This window comes from Pongo pygmaeus, chromosome 1 (genome assembly GCF_028885625.2).
Source record: "Pongo pygmaeus isolate AG05252 chromosome 1, NHGRI_mPonPyg2-v2.0_pri, whole genome shotgun sequence".
NCBI lineage: Eukaryota > Metazoa > Chordata > Mammalia > Primates > Hominidae > Pongo > Pongo pygmaeus.
Window position 1 is genome coordinate 162,945,569 of NC_072373.2, and position 12,938 is coordinate 162,958,506.

At 39.0% G+C, this 12,938-nt stretch overlaps 1 protein-coding gene across 15 annotated transcripts in view; it reads right to left on the reverse strand.

The window, feature by feature from the left end:
- Positions 1–12,938, reverse strand: part of IL12RB2 (interleukin 12 receptor subunit beta 2) — a 93,634-nt gene that overhangs the window by 61,722 nt on the left and 18,974 nt on the right. For 14 of the 15 annotated variants that reach the window (XM_054483528.2, XM_054483537.2, XM_054483491.2 and 11 more), the window contains 5 exons: positions 12,455–12,569; positions 10,934–11,118; positions 9,592–9,734; positions 8,498–8,648; positions 610–689 (listed from right to left, as the gene is read on the reverse strand). In XM_054483528.2, the coding sequence (XP_054339503.1) occupies positions 610–689; positions 8,498–8,648; positions 9,592–9,734; positions 10,934–11,118; positions 12,455–12,569 (674 nt within the window). The remainder of the gene's footprint in view (positions 1–609; positions 690–8,497; positions 8,649–9,591; positions 9,735–10,933; positions 11,119–12,454; positions 12,570–12,938) is intronic. The other variant, XM_054483587.2, reaches the window with a different exon arrangement.

Sequence of the window (12,938 nt, forward strand, 5' to 3'; positions counted from 1 at the left end):
CGCCATGCTGGCCAGGCTGGTCTCTAACCCCTGACCTCAAGTGATCCACCTGCCTTGGCCTCCCAAAGTGCTGGGATTACAGGCGTGAGCCACCACACCTGGCCTGTTTGTATTATTTTCTACCACTATTACTATTCCTAAAGTAGAGCAGCTTTCTTTCCTCCTTCTCCCTCTTCAATGACTTAACAAACATTATTAAATATCCACATCCACAGCTTTTTTATCTTTTGTTTCCCAAAGAGTGAATAAGTGAAGTGACATGGTTACTGCTGGGCATATTTATGTATGAGAGATGGCGGTAGGCAGAAAGGGGACAACAGTCAGAAGAGATGATGTAGTTGGGGTCAGAGGGTGGAAATGCCAGGGATGGAAAAAGACCTTGATCTTATAGGAAGTGGGATTGAAACGATGTGACCGTGTGGAAGAAGGAACTCAGCTCTCACCCCTATCCACCAAAGGCACATGACACTGTGGTGTGTCGTGAATATGTCTGAGAAAATGAGCTCTAGCAAAATCACTGAAGCTTCATATAAAAGCCACTATGCAAATAGGTCTTTTTCTGCCTTGAGTTTTATTCCCTTGAGTTTTAAGTTGACACTTAAAACTTACCTTCCAGAAAAGAGAAATCTGTTGTCTACTGTAGTCAATGTGCCGTTTCATGTACCAGACATCTAACATCCCAGTAGGCTCTGTTTCAAAGGAGAAAAAAAAGACATATTTTCATATATTTACTACTTTGAAAGTTAACTGGTCATTCAGTAAACAATTCTGGAAGAGTAGAATTAGAGGATAACTTCAATTATTTGTGTGTGTCCCAGTATTTTTTCTTTTTCGTATTTAACAATGAACATATATACCTTTGGCCAAAAAGTCAGAAAAACAAGGTTACCTTAAAAACAAATTAAAAAAAAAATGAGGAATTTGTTTCTTAACTTACTCTTTTTTTTTTTTTTTTTTTTTTTTTATTGAGACAGGATCTTGCTCTGTTGCCTAGGCTGGAATGCAGTGTTGCAGTGGCACCATCTCGGCTCACTGCAACCTCCACCTCCCAGGCTCAGGCAATCCTTCTGCCTCAGCCTCCCACATAGCTGGGACTACAGGTGTGTACCACCATGCCTGGATAATTTCTGTATTTTTTGTACAGACAGGATTTCATCATGTTGCCCAGGCTGGTCTCGAACTCCTGAGCTCAAGAGATCCACCCACCTTGGCCTCCCAAAGTGCCAGGATTACATAGGCGTGAGCCACTGCACCCGGCCTTAACTTACTCTTAAAACATGTGTTATTAAAATAACCCAAGGAAAGTACATGTGGCTTTGGCACCATAAGACAGAGCAAAAAAATAAAAATAAAAATAAAGTATATGTGGTTCTTTTTTTTTTTTTTTTTTTTTTTTACTAGAATGCAGAAAGAATTCTCAACAGAGAAGATACAGCTCATATAGAAAAACACTTTTTGGTCTTGTAAAAATACACTAATATAAATGACAAACCTTGTGTTTATCTCCATTCCTAGACTTATCATGATATAGTATAATTATTTGGTGTGTGATCATTAGACAATGATGTACTTAAAGGGAAATCCTATCTCACTTAATATGCCACATACCCAGCGCAGCACTTAGAATATAATAGGCTCCTAATAATTGTTAAGTAATGAATGAACAAATCACGTGATATTATCTATTTAATGCCAAAACACAGGCTGAACTGATTAAATAAATAACCACCAATCTGTAAGACAATGGTCAAATATGGCCCAACTTAATTTCAACCAAACATACTTGCAAAGAGACTAAATAATCAACTCCTGTATGTGTAAGTGTGAGTGTGTGTGTGCATAAGTTCATGCTCACGTGAGTGAGTAAAGTCATTTTGTTTCCTCTACCATCAAGTCACTTAGATTTGTTTTGATTTACAGCCAGGAGTGGAACCAGCAGAAACAAATCCTGAAAACAGGCTTCAGCTTCACCAAGCTAATTTCCTCAACAGTGAAACTTAGAGTTGTATTTGAGGGGAGGCTGCACTGGGGTTTTTTCCTAGGTTAGAAAGTTCCATCTAACCAGATGGAAATTTCTAGAAAATTAAGTCCCACCACCTGGATAACAGGAGATAAGAGAAGAGCAAAAGAGAAAGAAAGGAAGCGTAAGTACCCACATGTAGAGGGCAGGTGTTGTGTGGGCCCATCCACAGCTCCATCTCCCCTCCTTCTGCAGTAGTCAGTGTGAGCTTCAGAGCCGGGTCTGTGGGGTAAGCCCAGCTCTGTGACTTTGAACAAATGCTAACCACATCCTTCGGCTAGCTCCCTTATCTGTCAGATGAGGGTGATAATTCCACACATCACACAGGGTGGAGTGGGAATTTCAGTGGAGTGTGCTGACACATGGTGAGTGCTCAGCAAGTGTAGCTCTTGCTGTTTCCCGCATTTGAAAACTGAAGTACTGAAAGGTTAAGGAACTTGCTTAAGGTCCCAGAACTAATCATCAGAGATGCCAGGCTTTGAACACAAATCTGTTTTATCCCAGAGCCCATAACCTTGGCTCTGCACCGTGCAGGTGCCTGGCTCTGAGAAAGCTAATGGTTTCTTTGCGATACTTCCATCCCTCATCAGGTGGGCCTTCTTTTTGTTCTATCCTCTCCTTTGTTACTTCCTTTTCCTGCCTCTCTTGCTCTACTTTCTTTTTTGTTTTTTTCTAAACATTCACTTCTTTTCTTTTCTCTCCTTTGCAGTAGTGGTAGTATTTACCTTTGCAGAGAGGACTTAGAGGTAAGCAACGCTTATGTAAAACATTTTGAAAATGCTCTTAATTCTCCAGGAATATGAAGAGTGGCCCAGGAATCAAACCTGGGACTTCTATCTGCTAGCTTAGATGCAAAAAGAAAAAAAGCACAGGCAACAAAGGAAAGGGGATGTGACGTTCACTAACCACCTACTGTCAGGTGGTGTCCGGACACTTTATATACATCATCTCATTTAACCCTCACACAACGCAAGGGTGCATATGATTAAATCTGCTTTATAGCTGAGGACAAGGAGGCTGGCAAGAGTTAAATGATTTACAAAAGACCTGGGTCTGGTAAATGGCAAAGCTGAGGACTGAACCCAGGTCTTGCTTTCCCTGAAGACCCTGCTTTTCCCATTACAGTTCACTACATTGACCAAGATCTGAATACTCCACAAACTAGATAATCAAGACATTTGCAAAATCAGGGTTTGGAAACCTGGGTGTGCTCAGTGTCAAAGCCAGTTGACTTGTACCACAGCAGTACATGTCTTCAGTTAATTACATATTGGTAAGAAATCTAAAGGGGACACTCACTGACTCATTAAAAATCCACAGCCTAACAGATTATTACAGAGCTAAGAATCAAATTCTAGAATTATATTCCTTTCACAAGGTAAATTGCAAGTAAACTGAAATGTTAATTGTGCCTACCTGTAATGTATACCTCCATGGGAGAGAAATCATTAGTTGAATCTGCATGAGTCTCTAAAAAGTGTAACATTTCATGACCAGGGGTGTAAAATCACTGCTGCTTAAAGCAACACAAGGGCTAATACTGAGGAGAATCTTTGACATTCAACTGTCACAGAGTCACTAAAAGTTCTAACCTCAACGTTATCTAGCCAAATACAGATAAAACTATTATAGGCACATGAGAAAAAAAAGCCAAAGGCCAGTATGTTCAAGTGATTTCAAAAGAAATGGGTACAAATGACTAAGCATACAAGTATGAGAAATGGAAGTCAGATGAAACTACTTTGTCTGTAAAGGAAAAAACTGTAGGGTTAAAGTGGAAGAAGCCACCAATATGAAAAACATATGACCTTGCCTCAGACTTCACTGAGCAAAAGGAAGAAATCAGATGGAAATTCCCTTCTCTTTCCACCATGAAAATGTTCAAACTCCCCCAACCAGTTCCCTAACACAGCACTGTTAATGATGTCCCAGTGGATGAATCATCCCTACTTCCATCACGGTCCAACTCTTTAGCTAGAGTTCTGGACCCCACTCCCTCTTGCTCTATCAAAGACGTCTCTCCAGCCATTATCCCCACCTTCCGTGTGTCATTAATTTCTCCTTCTCTGCTGGACCCTTTTCATCCCCTTGCAAATACACTGTATTATCTCAGATCCTAAAAACAAAAACAACAAAAGATTGATATCTCTGCTCTTCTTCATATAACTTCTTGAAAAGAGTTCTGAATTGTCATTCCTTCCTTCCAAGATAGGTGTTGAGCTTAGAGGAGAACAAGAGAAGGAGAGATGGGTTTAGGGACTGTTACTGAATCTCAAACATAACACTTTCCTTTTAGTGAAAGTGTCTGATATAAATCTCTTTAGAAAATAATCATTCATTCTCAAGCCTCAAGCAAAAAGACACAAATATGATGTTTTCGAGTATAGCTAGCTTAGGGGTCAGCAAACTATGGCCCATGGGACAAATCTGGCCCTCTGCCTGTTTTAATACATCCTGTAAGCAAATGGTTTTGATAATGGTTGAAAAGAAACCAAAAGAAGAATCCGGCCGGGCGCGGTGGCTCATGCCTGTAATCCCAGCACTTTGGGAGGCCGAGGCAGGCGGATCACAAGGTCAGGAGATCAAGACCATCCTGGCTAACACGGTGAAACCCCGTCTCTACTAAAAACACAAAAAATTAGCCGGGCGTGGTGGCGGGGTGCCTGTAGTCCCAGCTACTCGGGAGGCTGAGGCAGGAGAATGGCGTGAACCCGGGAGGCGGAGCTTGCAGTGAGCCGAGATCGCGCCATTGCACTCCAGCATGAGTGACAGAGCAAGACTCCGTCTCAAAACAAACAAAAGAAGAATCCTTTTTAGTGACATGTGAAGATTACATAAAATTCCAATTTCAGCATACATAAATAAAGTTTTGTTGGAACACAGCCATGCCTGTTTGTTTAGGTATTATCAATGGCAGCTTGCATGTGACAATAGCACATTTAGTAGTTGTGACAGATCGTATGATCCGCAAAGCTGAAAATATTTACTATCTGGACCTGTAGAGAAAATGTTTGCCAAACCTCCAAGCTTGACTGTTATCAAATGTTTGCTATCCAAAATAATCTCTAGTATTTAATTGTTCACACCTATCTTATCTTGACAATATTTTTAAATTACAAATGAGTGCATGAATTTCCTAGCTTCTCAATGTGGGAAGAGGTGGCTGCAGCTGGTAACTCTTCTTTTTCTCCCCCTTTAGGGATTATTCACCCCTCACCCTTGCTGTCACCATGATGGGGGAAGGTTTCTCCTTTACCACTCTGCCCCTCCAAAGTACAAATGAACGTGCAACGCTTCCTTTGTTAGCCGTAATAGAGTTGAGCAAGATCACAAACTGCAAATAAGACTTTTTAAAATGGCGGACTAACAGACAGAGACACACATTGGTAACATAGCTCTAAGGAACAGCTGATTAATCAGTATTTTGGCATCTCTTCCTGGGTGTTCTAAGTGGTGAGAGATCACCTTCCCTCATACCTGTGCATATTCTCAGGCCTGTCTGGGCACCTTGAGCCCAAATTCAAGAATGTTTTCCCACTACAAGGAAAATGTGGCTGCTCTCTTCCCAGTGTCACTATCAGGCCTGCCTTTGATGGATGCTGATTTCAAGACTATTCTCTTAAACACAGCAAAGTAGTTTATTTCCTCCTACCCCTTACTTTGAGGTCATTTAAAAAGTGTTTTTCAGTGATAGGAGCTGAATTTAATGACATAGTAAAGGGCCCTATGGAGTAAAGGAAGCCCTAACCCACTGTTCAAATGATATAAACAACTGCACCAATCCACCCGGAGATGTTACGTTTCTCTCAATTTTGAGAAGCAAAGGCTGCAAAAAGGCTGACTCTGTTATAGAGTCATTCACAGTTTTAGAGAGTACCTAAAAAAAAAAGAGCTTACTATTAATTTTTTTTTAAATGCCAAGTTACATATGAGTACACATTGAAAGGGTTAAAAGGAAGACATGTTAAAAAAAATTCACACCTTTTACGTTTACATCAGTTGGTGTTTCATAAAGAAACTGATGACAGAAACAGCGGGTAAGGGGTGAAAACCAAGCAGCTTAGAGTAAGAGAAAAAAGACCTACAACAACCCACAGAAAAATCAAACATAGAAAAGGGAGATTCAGAGACAGAAAGGAAGCCAACAGAGCTTGGTAAAGGTGGTATATCTCAGAGTATGGGTTTCTCTCTTTATGAATACCTTCAGTGACTGAATAAGCCAGCTTCCTAGGTTCAATTCATAATCATCCATGAGTTCATAACCATAATGAGTTGCTATACTCATTGTTATGATGGTGGTTTATTTTATAGGAAATGAGAAAGTTACTGTGCTGCCTTGAAGGAATTTTAATTCAAAAGACAAACACTTTTTAAAAAAGAATAGAAAAACCTTTTCACACATCTCTAACTAGGTCATTATCATATGTGAGTAAGAATGACAAGAATTCACAAATCCAGAGTTTCCCTAGTTTATAGTTTAGCTTAATGTGATATAACTTAAATATTTCTCAGACTACTTACTACCTTGAACTTGGATATAAAATATAGCCCATTTTCAGAAATATTATCTGTACCACATATATAAACAAAATCTAATTCATGAGATCGTCTTTAAAAAAATTACTTTGACTATATATAATAGAAGGATATTATGAGTAAGCTCTGGATTATAAAAGTAACAACCAGAGGGCAAGTGGTTCAACATTAAGAGATTTTATTATAAAATGAGTGGTAATAAATTATCATTTGTTGGATAAATTCACTTTTAGACAATTTTTAAAACATATTCTGTAATCCCAGCACTTTGGGAGGCCAAGGCAGGTGGATCACCTGAGGTCAAGAGTTCGAGACCAGCCTGGCCAACATGGTGAAACCCGTCTCTACTGAAAATAACAAAAATTAGCCAGGCATGGTGGCACACGCATGTAATCCCAGCTACTTGGAAGGCTGAGGCAGGAGAATCACTGGAACACAGGAGGCAGAGGTTGCAGTGAGCCGAGATTGTGCCACTGCACTCCAGCCTGGGCGACAGAGCAAAGCTCTGTCTCAAAAAAAAAAAAAAAAAAATGCAATTAATACAAGAAGTAAGGAAGAATATAAGATTATTCTATGAATCATTTATTAGGTATTATATTCTGCTAAAGGCCCTTCAGTTCCTTAAATGTCATTGATGTAAGATTGCTAAGGATCATCAGTTATCAAAAGCCATTAGTAGCTCACTGAAAATAAATGCAACTTAATTATGAGGCTAGTTTACATGCACACATATCCATAAATTTCACAAACAAGAATTTAGATTTTGCACGTTAATGTTACAAAAGCTCCAGATAATGAACAATGGATTATATGCCAAAAAGTTTTTCTCTGAGTCAAATTTATATAAATTATGAAAGGCTCTCTACTATATCACTAAATGAGTGCATTTATTTATTTATTTATTTGTTTATGAGATGGAGTCTCGATCTGTTGCCCAGGCTGGATTGCAGTGGCACAATCTTGGCTCATTGCAACCTTTGCCTCCCGGGTTCAAGTGATTCTCCTGCCTTAGCCTCCCGAATAGCTGGGATTACGGGCACGGGCCACGATGCTTGGCTAATTTCTTGTCTTTTTAGTAGAGATGGGATTTCACCATGCTGGCCAGGCTGGTCTCGATCTCCTGACCTCGTGATCCGCCCATCTCAGCCTCCCAAAGTGCTGGGATTACAGGCGTGAGCGACCGTGCCCGGCCTAAATGAGTGCTTTTAAAAACTAATATTCAGATGGCTATTTCTTGTGTCTCCAAAGATTTAATATTGGCATAAAGTTTACATAGGCATTTTTGCTTCAATAAAATATTTTCTTATACTTCAATAACATTCCCTTCCCAATAATTACTAAAAAAGAAAAATTCATCAGACTGAAAAACACATTTGATATCCTTTTCATAGCTATGGGTGGCCAGGTGGTTCTCATCTGTGCAGTAAATATCAAAGGCTTGAAGTACAGTGTTATAATATTTGGACAAGAGAGGACTGCTGGATGCTAAATTTTATTTTGAAATATGTGCCTCCAGAGCCTACTTTCTTTCAAGCTTTTCATATAGCTTATTGAGCCACATTACTTTTCATAGAATCAAAAACATAAAACATATGAAGCTTTAACAAGAAATGAGATTAATTACTGGTTATAGCTCTGTGAAATAAGTTACTGAGATAGTAAGAGAGAAAAGAGTTATAACCAAGCATTATAACCAACATGACTGATAGCAAACAGGAGTAGAACTTACCCAGTGTTAAAAATTTCCTTGCAATATAAATATGATTCCTTCAACAGTTTCAGCACTTAAGTTAATATACAAATTAACTTGTTAACTAATGCAGTCATGATTTTTGATTCAGCACCAGTACTTTAAAGATTCTATTCCAAGGAAATCATTACATCTTCCCCCTCGCTCCCCTTTATTCCTCCCCGATATGTATGTATATTTTGGACATATACCTTCTTCTGGTGTTTGTGCTCTCAGTGATTCACTCCAATCACTCCAACTTCCCTTATAAAGATGTAGCTTAGAGGAAATCTGAAATTCATATTCTGTAAATGGTTTCAGATCCAGCAAATCATGTCTTCCTTTGGCCTTTGTAACATTAACCTTGAAACAGACATTTTTTTAAAGTGCCTATTAACACTGGATTGCTAATTTAAAGAATTTTAACATAAAATGAAAAAAAAAATCCAGGCTATTTGATCTTATTTGTTTTTCAGACCTACCATTAAATAAGAAGAAATATCAGTGACTGTCTTACCGAATAGATATGATATTAATCTGAAACGATAGCTTCTCATTAAAAATAAAACAAAATCTCTGGGGACTAAGAACCCATCTATGTGGGTTCTCGAGGGGGATCCTGAAACCAGCTGAAAAATAAGACTGAAAACTACGAAGTTTCAAAATGCCTTGGAGAAGTTTCTACACTAGAGATTATTTTTATTTGACTACAATTAGGATGTGATGAATGTTTTAACACATAGAACTGGCTTTTTTTTTTTTTTTAAAAACCCTTTAATTAGTTATACTCTCTTGAATATCAGCTATCTGTGGGACTGATCCTTTGTTATTATAAGCCATTGAATTTTACAACAATCCTGGAAAGAATCATAATCCTATACCTTTTATTTTAAAACATGCAATGCCTAATATTATATTAAATTGTAGACCTTTTCTTTGGAATATTAAATTCTATATAAATCTCTGTGGATATTTCTTAATATTTCTCTTTTCAATGTCTTTTTTAAATGCTAAAAATAATAACAGGACGGGGTAAATAACAAGGAGAAATGAATCCTCTGTTAGAAATAAACTATAGAAAATTAATATTGGTTTACAAAAGCTTTAAAAATTTCAGAATCAGAGATCAAAATTCAAGATATTTCTTAACAGAGGCATGCATACATGACTTTCTGATAATTCTCTAGTGTGTACTTTTGGGATAAATATTCTTAAACTCTATATTTTGCTGTATGAAAAGACAGAGGTCTGCGCAGCAATATTAAGAACGCTTCAGTGTTTTTTCCTTCACTCTAAAGATCATTACCATATTCCAGAGCCTGCTGTTACTGGGCCGATATCTGAGTCGATTAAGCAGTACCAGTCCCTCATCTCTCCAATAAAGGGTACATCTGCTCACGGAAGCCTTTTGAAATTTGATTCTAATGTCCCACGGAGGAAGAGGCCTCACTAGTAACCAGGACAAACAAAAAAGTGTGGTTCAGGATCTGTGATCAGCAATTGTCTTATGTACTGGCATGAGCTATAAAGAGTTTCACACAACTCAGTTCTGAGATGCACAACCATCAAATTTGGTAAAATATACAAGAGAAAAGTTCCAGGCTTTAAGAAATAATTTTTTTAAAAGCCGGATTCACTTCTGAATCTTTAAAATAATCCCCCTTAATCAAATCTCATTTTCACCAAATAACTACTACCAACATTAGTGGTAAGTTTCAACTCCACTTAGTCCAATGGTTTTTAAAAAACTAATGTGCCAAACCCAAGAGTTCCAATGACTGAGAAGCCAGAGGTGGCTAGTGATGACTGCCTGAGGAGGAGAAGAAATGTTGGTAGGAAAATTCATAGCAAAGGGACAGAGGAAAAGAACAAGGGGGGAGAAGGTAGCCTAGAGATGAACGGTCTATGAAAAAAAATGGGAGGAAGCCTGAGAAGAAATGTGGCGGAAAAGTGTATAGTAAATGCCAACGATCAGACTCATCGTTAGAATATGTATGCAGAGAAGTGCCATGGAAAGAGAGGCAAGAAGCACATAGTGTGAGGTTGGAACTTCAGGCAGCCCAGTTCTGCCTGAATGGTCAGAACTTGCAATGCTTGAGATTGGCCTCTGATTCAACTGGACCAATTACATTTGCTCAGAAATGTACTGGCTCACACCAGGGATAGAGGTAAGTATTCTCAGAGCAAGATGCATCTGTGACTTGAGAAATTTTATTTATAGTATGTACCTCGCTGCTCTAGCCTAGCAGGCCCACATGTAGCATATCTCACAACAATGGGAGTAGCCACAGGGGTGAAAGGACACCTCCTCCAAGAAGGGCTTGCACTGAGCATCTTGAATGACCTCACAGGACCCTCTCCTCAGTCAGGTGGTATCATTAGTAGCTGGTTCTTTCATGGGATTTGAATCCAGGGGCTAATTTCTTCAATAGAGAGAATAATGTTGAACATCCCACTTTGTATAGCCACCTTTAGATAGCTCAGAATCATGCACCCTTTTACTTGCATCAAAGTAACTTCTCTTTTGCTTATGCCTGTTGGCCAATTTCCATCAATCTCTGTCTTTCTTGAAACAACCATATAAAGAAGATTTGAGTGATTTTAAAAATAATTATAAAGTACCAGTGAAATAATGAAATAAAATGTACCTATGTCCAAGAATGTGAATGTGGATGGAAATGAAGAGGAGCTTCCAAGACTATTGACAGCAGTAACCTTGGCTGTGAAACTGGATTCAGGTGATTCAGGGGTGAGGTTGATTCCAAAGTCCAAATAGTCACAATAAGTGTCTTTACATTGCTTCTGCCAGGTTAAATTTTTTGGTCCACTTAGCCTGTAAACAAAACACAACCACGTGTAGCAAGATGTTTTATGTGCTACTTTCTACTTACAGTAGAAAAGAACAAAATGTTTAAATATTTAGAATTCTAGACAATTTTTAAAGGTCAATCTTATGACTAGGGGATACACCCCAGGAATGTTTGTACTATATGGTCATATAAGACTATACTTCACCCAACTCCCTTTTTTGGTAGAACTGAGATGTTCTTTCACGTTCATGTAGATAGGTAACCAAGCCTACGCTGCTGAAATTCCCCAAACCCTGCTTGTCATCTTGGCTCCCCAGGGCAGCCAAGCCACACATTATCCTAAGCACTGTGGCCACCTTGACATCTGTGGCACAGAACTGTCAGTTCCTAGTACAGCAGTGGCCAGAGTAGAATCCTGGGCTATTTTACCCTAATACTGAGACCCGCGTGCCGATAGATATTTCCTTTAGGTAAGAAAAAGTAAATGTACTACAGAACTCCTCCTTTCCTCCATCTCTTCCTCACTCAGGAATAGCACAAATCAGCTGGATCTTTAATGGGATCATGAAATCTACTTCAAGGAACAGAATCTCCCAGACTCTCTCTTCTCATGGACTCTTAGGTCAGCCAATGGTGCTTTAAAAAGAAACTTATCCAAGCGAACAGAAAACTACCACAAGGAAGAGTTTATTTATGTATCATGACCCCAAGAGCCTACAGCTGCAAAAAAGAGAAGCAATCTTATGCAGCCAGTTTAACCCTACTAGAGTGGGAAAGAACAGCTATAACTTGGATCTTGGATGCACTGAAGAGAACTCTGAGTTAGAACTCAGACCCAAAACATTAGGTCTCTCTTACTGTAAATGAATGAATCAGTTTTAACTATAAACATAGAAACTTTTTAAAAAGTATCTAATTGTCTAGAAGTATCTATTGCTTCTTCTCTCTGGTAAAAATAAAACAGGCCAGGCACCGTGGCCCACGCCTGTAATCCCAGCACTTTGGGAGGCTGAGGCGGGTGGATCACGAGGTCAAGAGATCGAGACCATTCTGGCCAACATGGTGAAACCCCGTCTCTGCTAAAAATACAAAAATTAGCTGGGCGTGGTGGTGGGTGCCTGTAATCCCAGCTACTCAGGAGGCTGAGGCAGGAGAATCACTTGAACCCAGGAAGCAGAGGTTGCAGTGAGCCGAGATTGCACCACTGCACTCTAGCCTGGTGACAGAGTGAGACTCCGTCTCAAAATAAATAAATAAATAAATAAATAAATAAATAATAAATCAATAAAACAGATATTTCTAAATGCCATTTAAGAGAAGATCTACAGAACAGCTGCAAAAATACAGCCTCTCACTCACTGTAGAGTATACTCAGTGTATAAGTGGGTGTCTCGTCCTCTTTCCCAGGTGCAGGCCACAGTCCCCTGTTCTCCCTTCTGTATGCAGGATAAATTTTGAGGCTGTTCTGGAGCAACTGAAAAAGAAAAGACAAAACCTTATATATCACACAGGTGATATTTCAACCAAATTGTTATTATCTGCCATCAACATGACAATACGTCCCCCACATGCTGTAAACCCAGGTAAACTAGAAGCTATTTTAGATTCCATCCAAGTCCCAGTTTGCCATTAAGGCATAAATTTCTCCCAGAAACAGTAATAATAGTAGTAAATATGGATCAAATACTATATTCCTAGCCCAGTGCTATGTGCAGTTTTTCTGAATTAGACAACGTAGCACCCCATGAGGTAGATACCATTATTATCTTTATTTTTTCAGAGAGGAAACTGAGAGAGGTGAAATATCTGGCCCAAGATCATAAAATTATGAAGTGGCAGATTC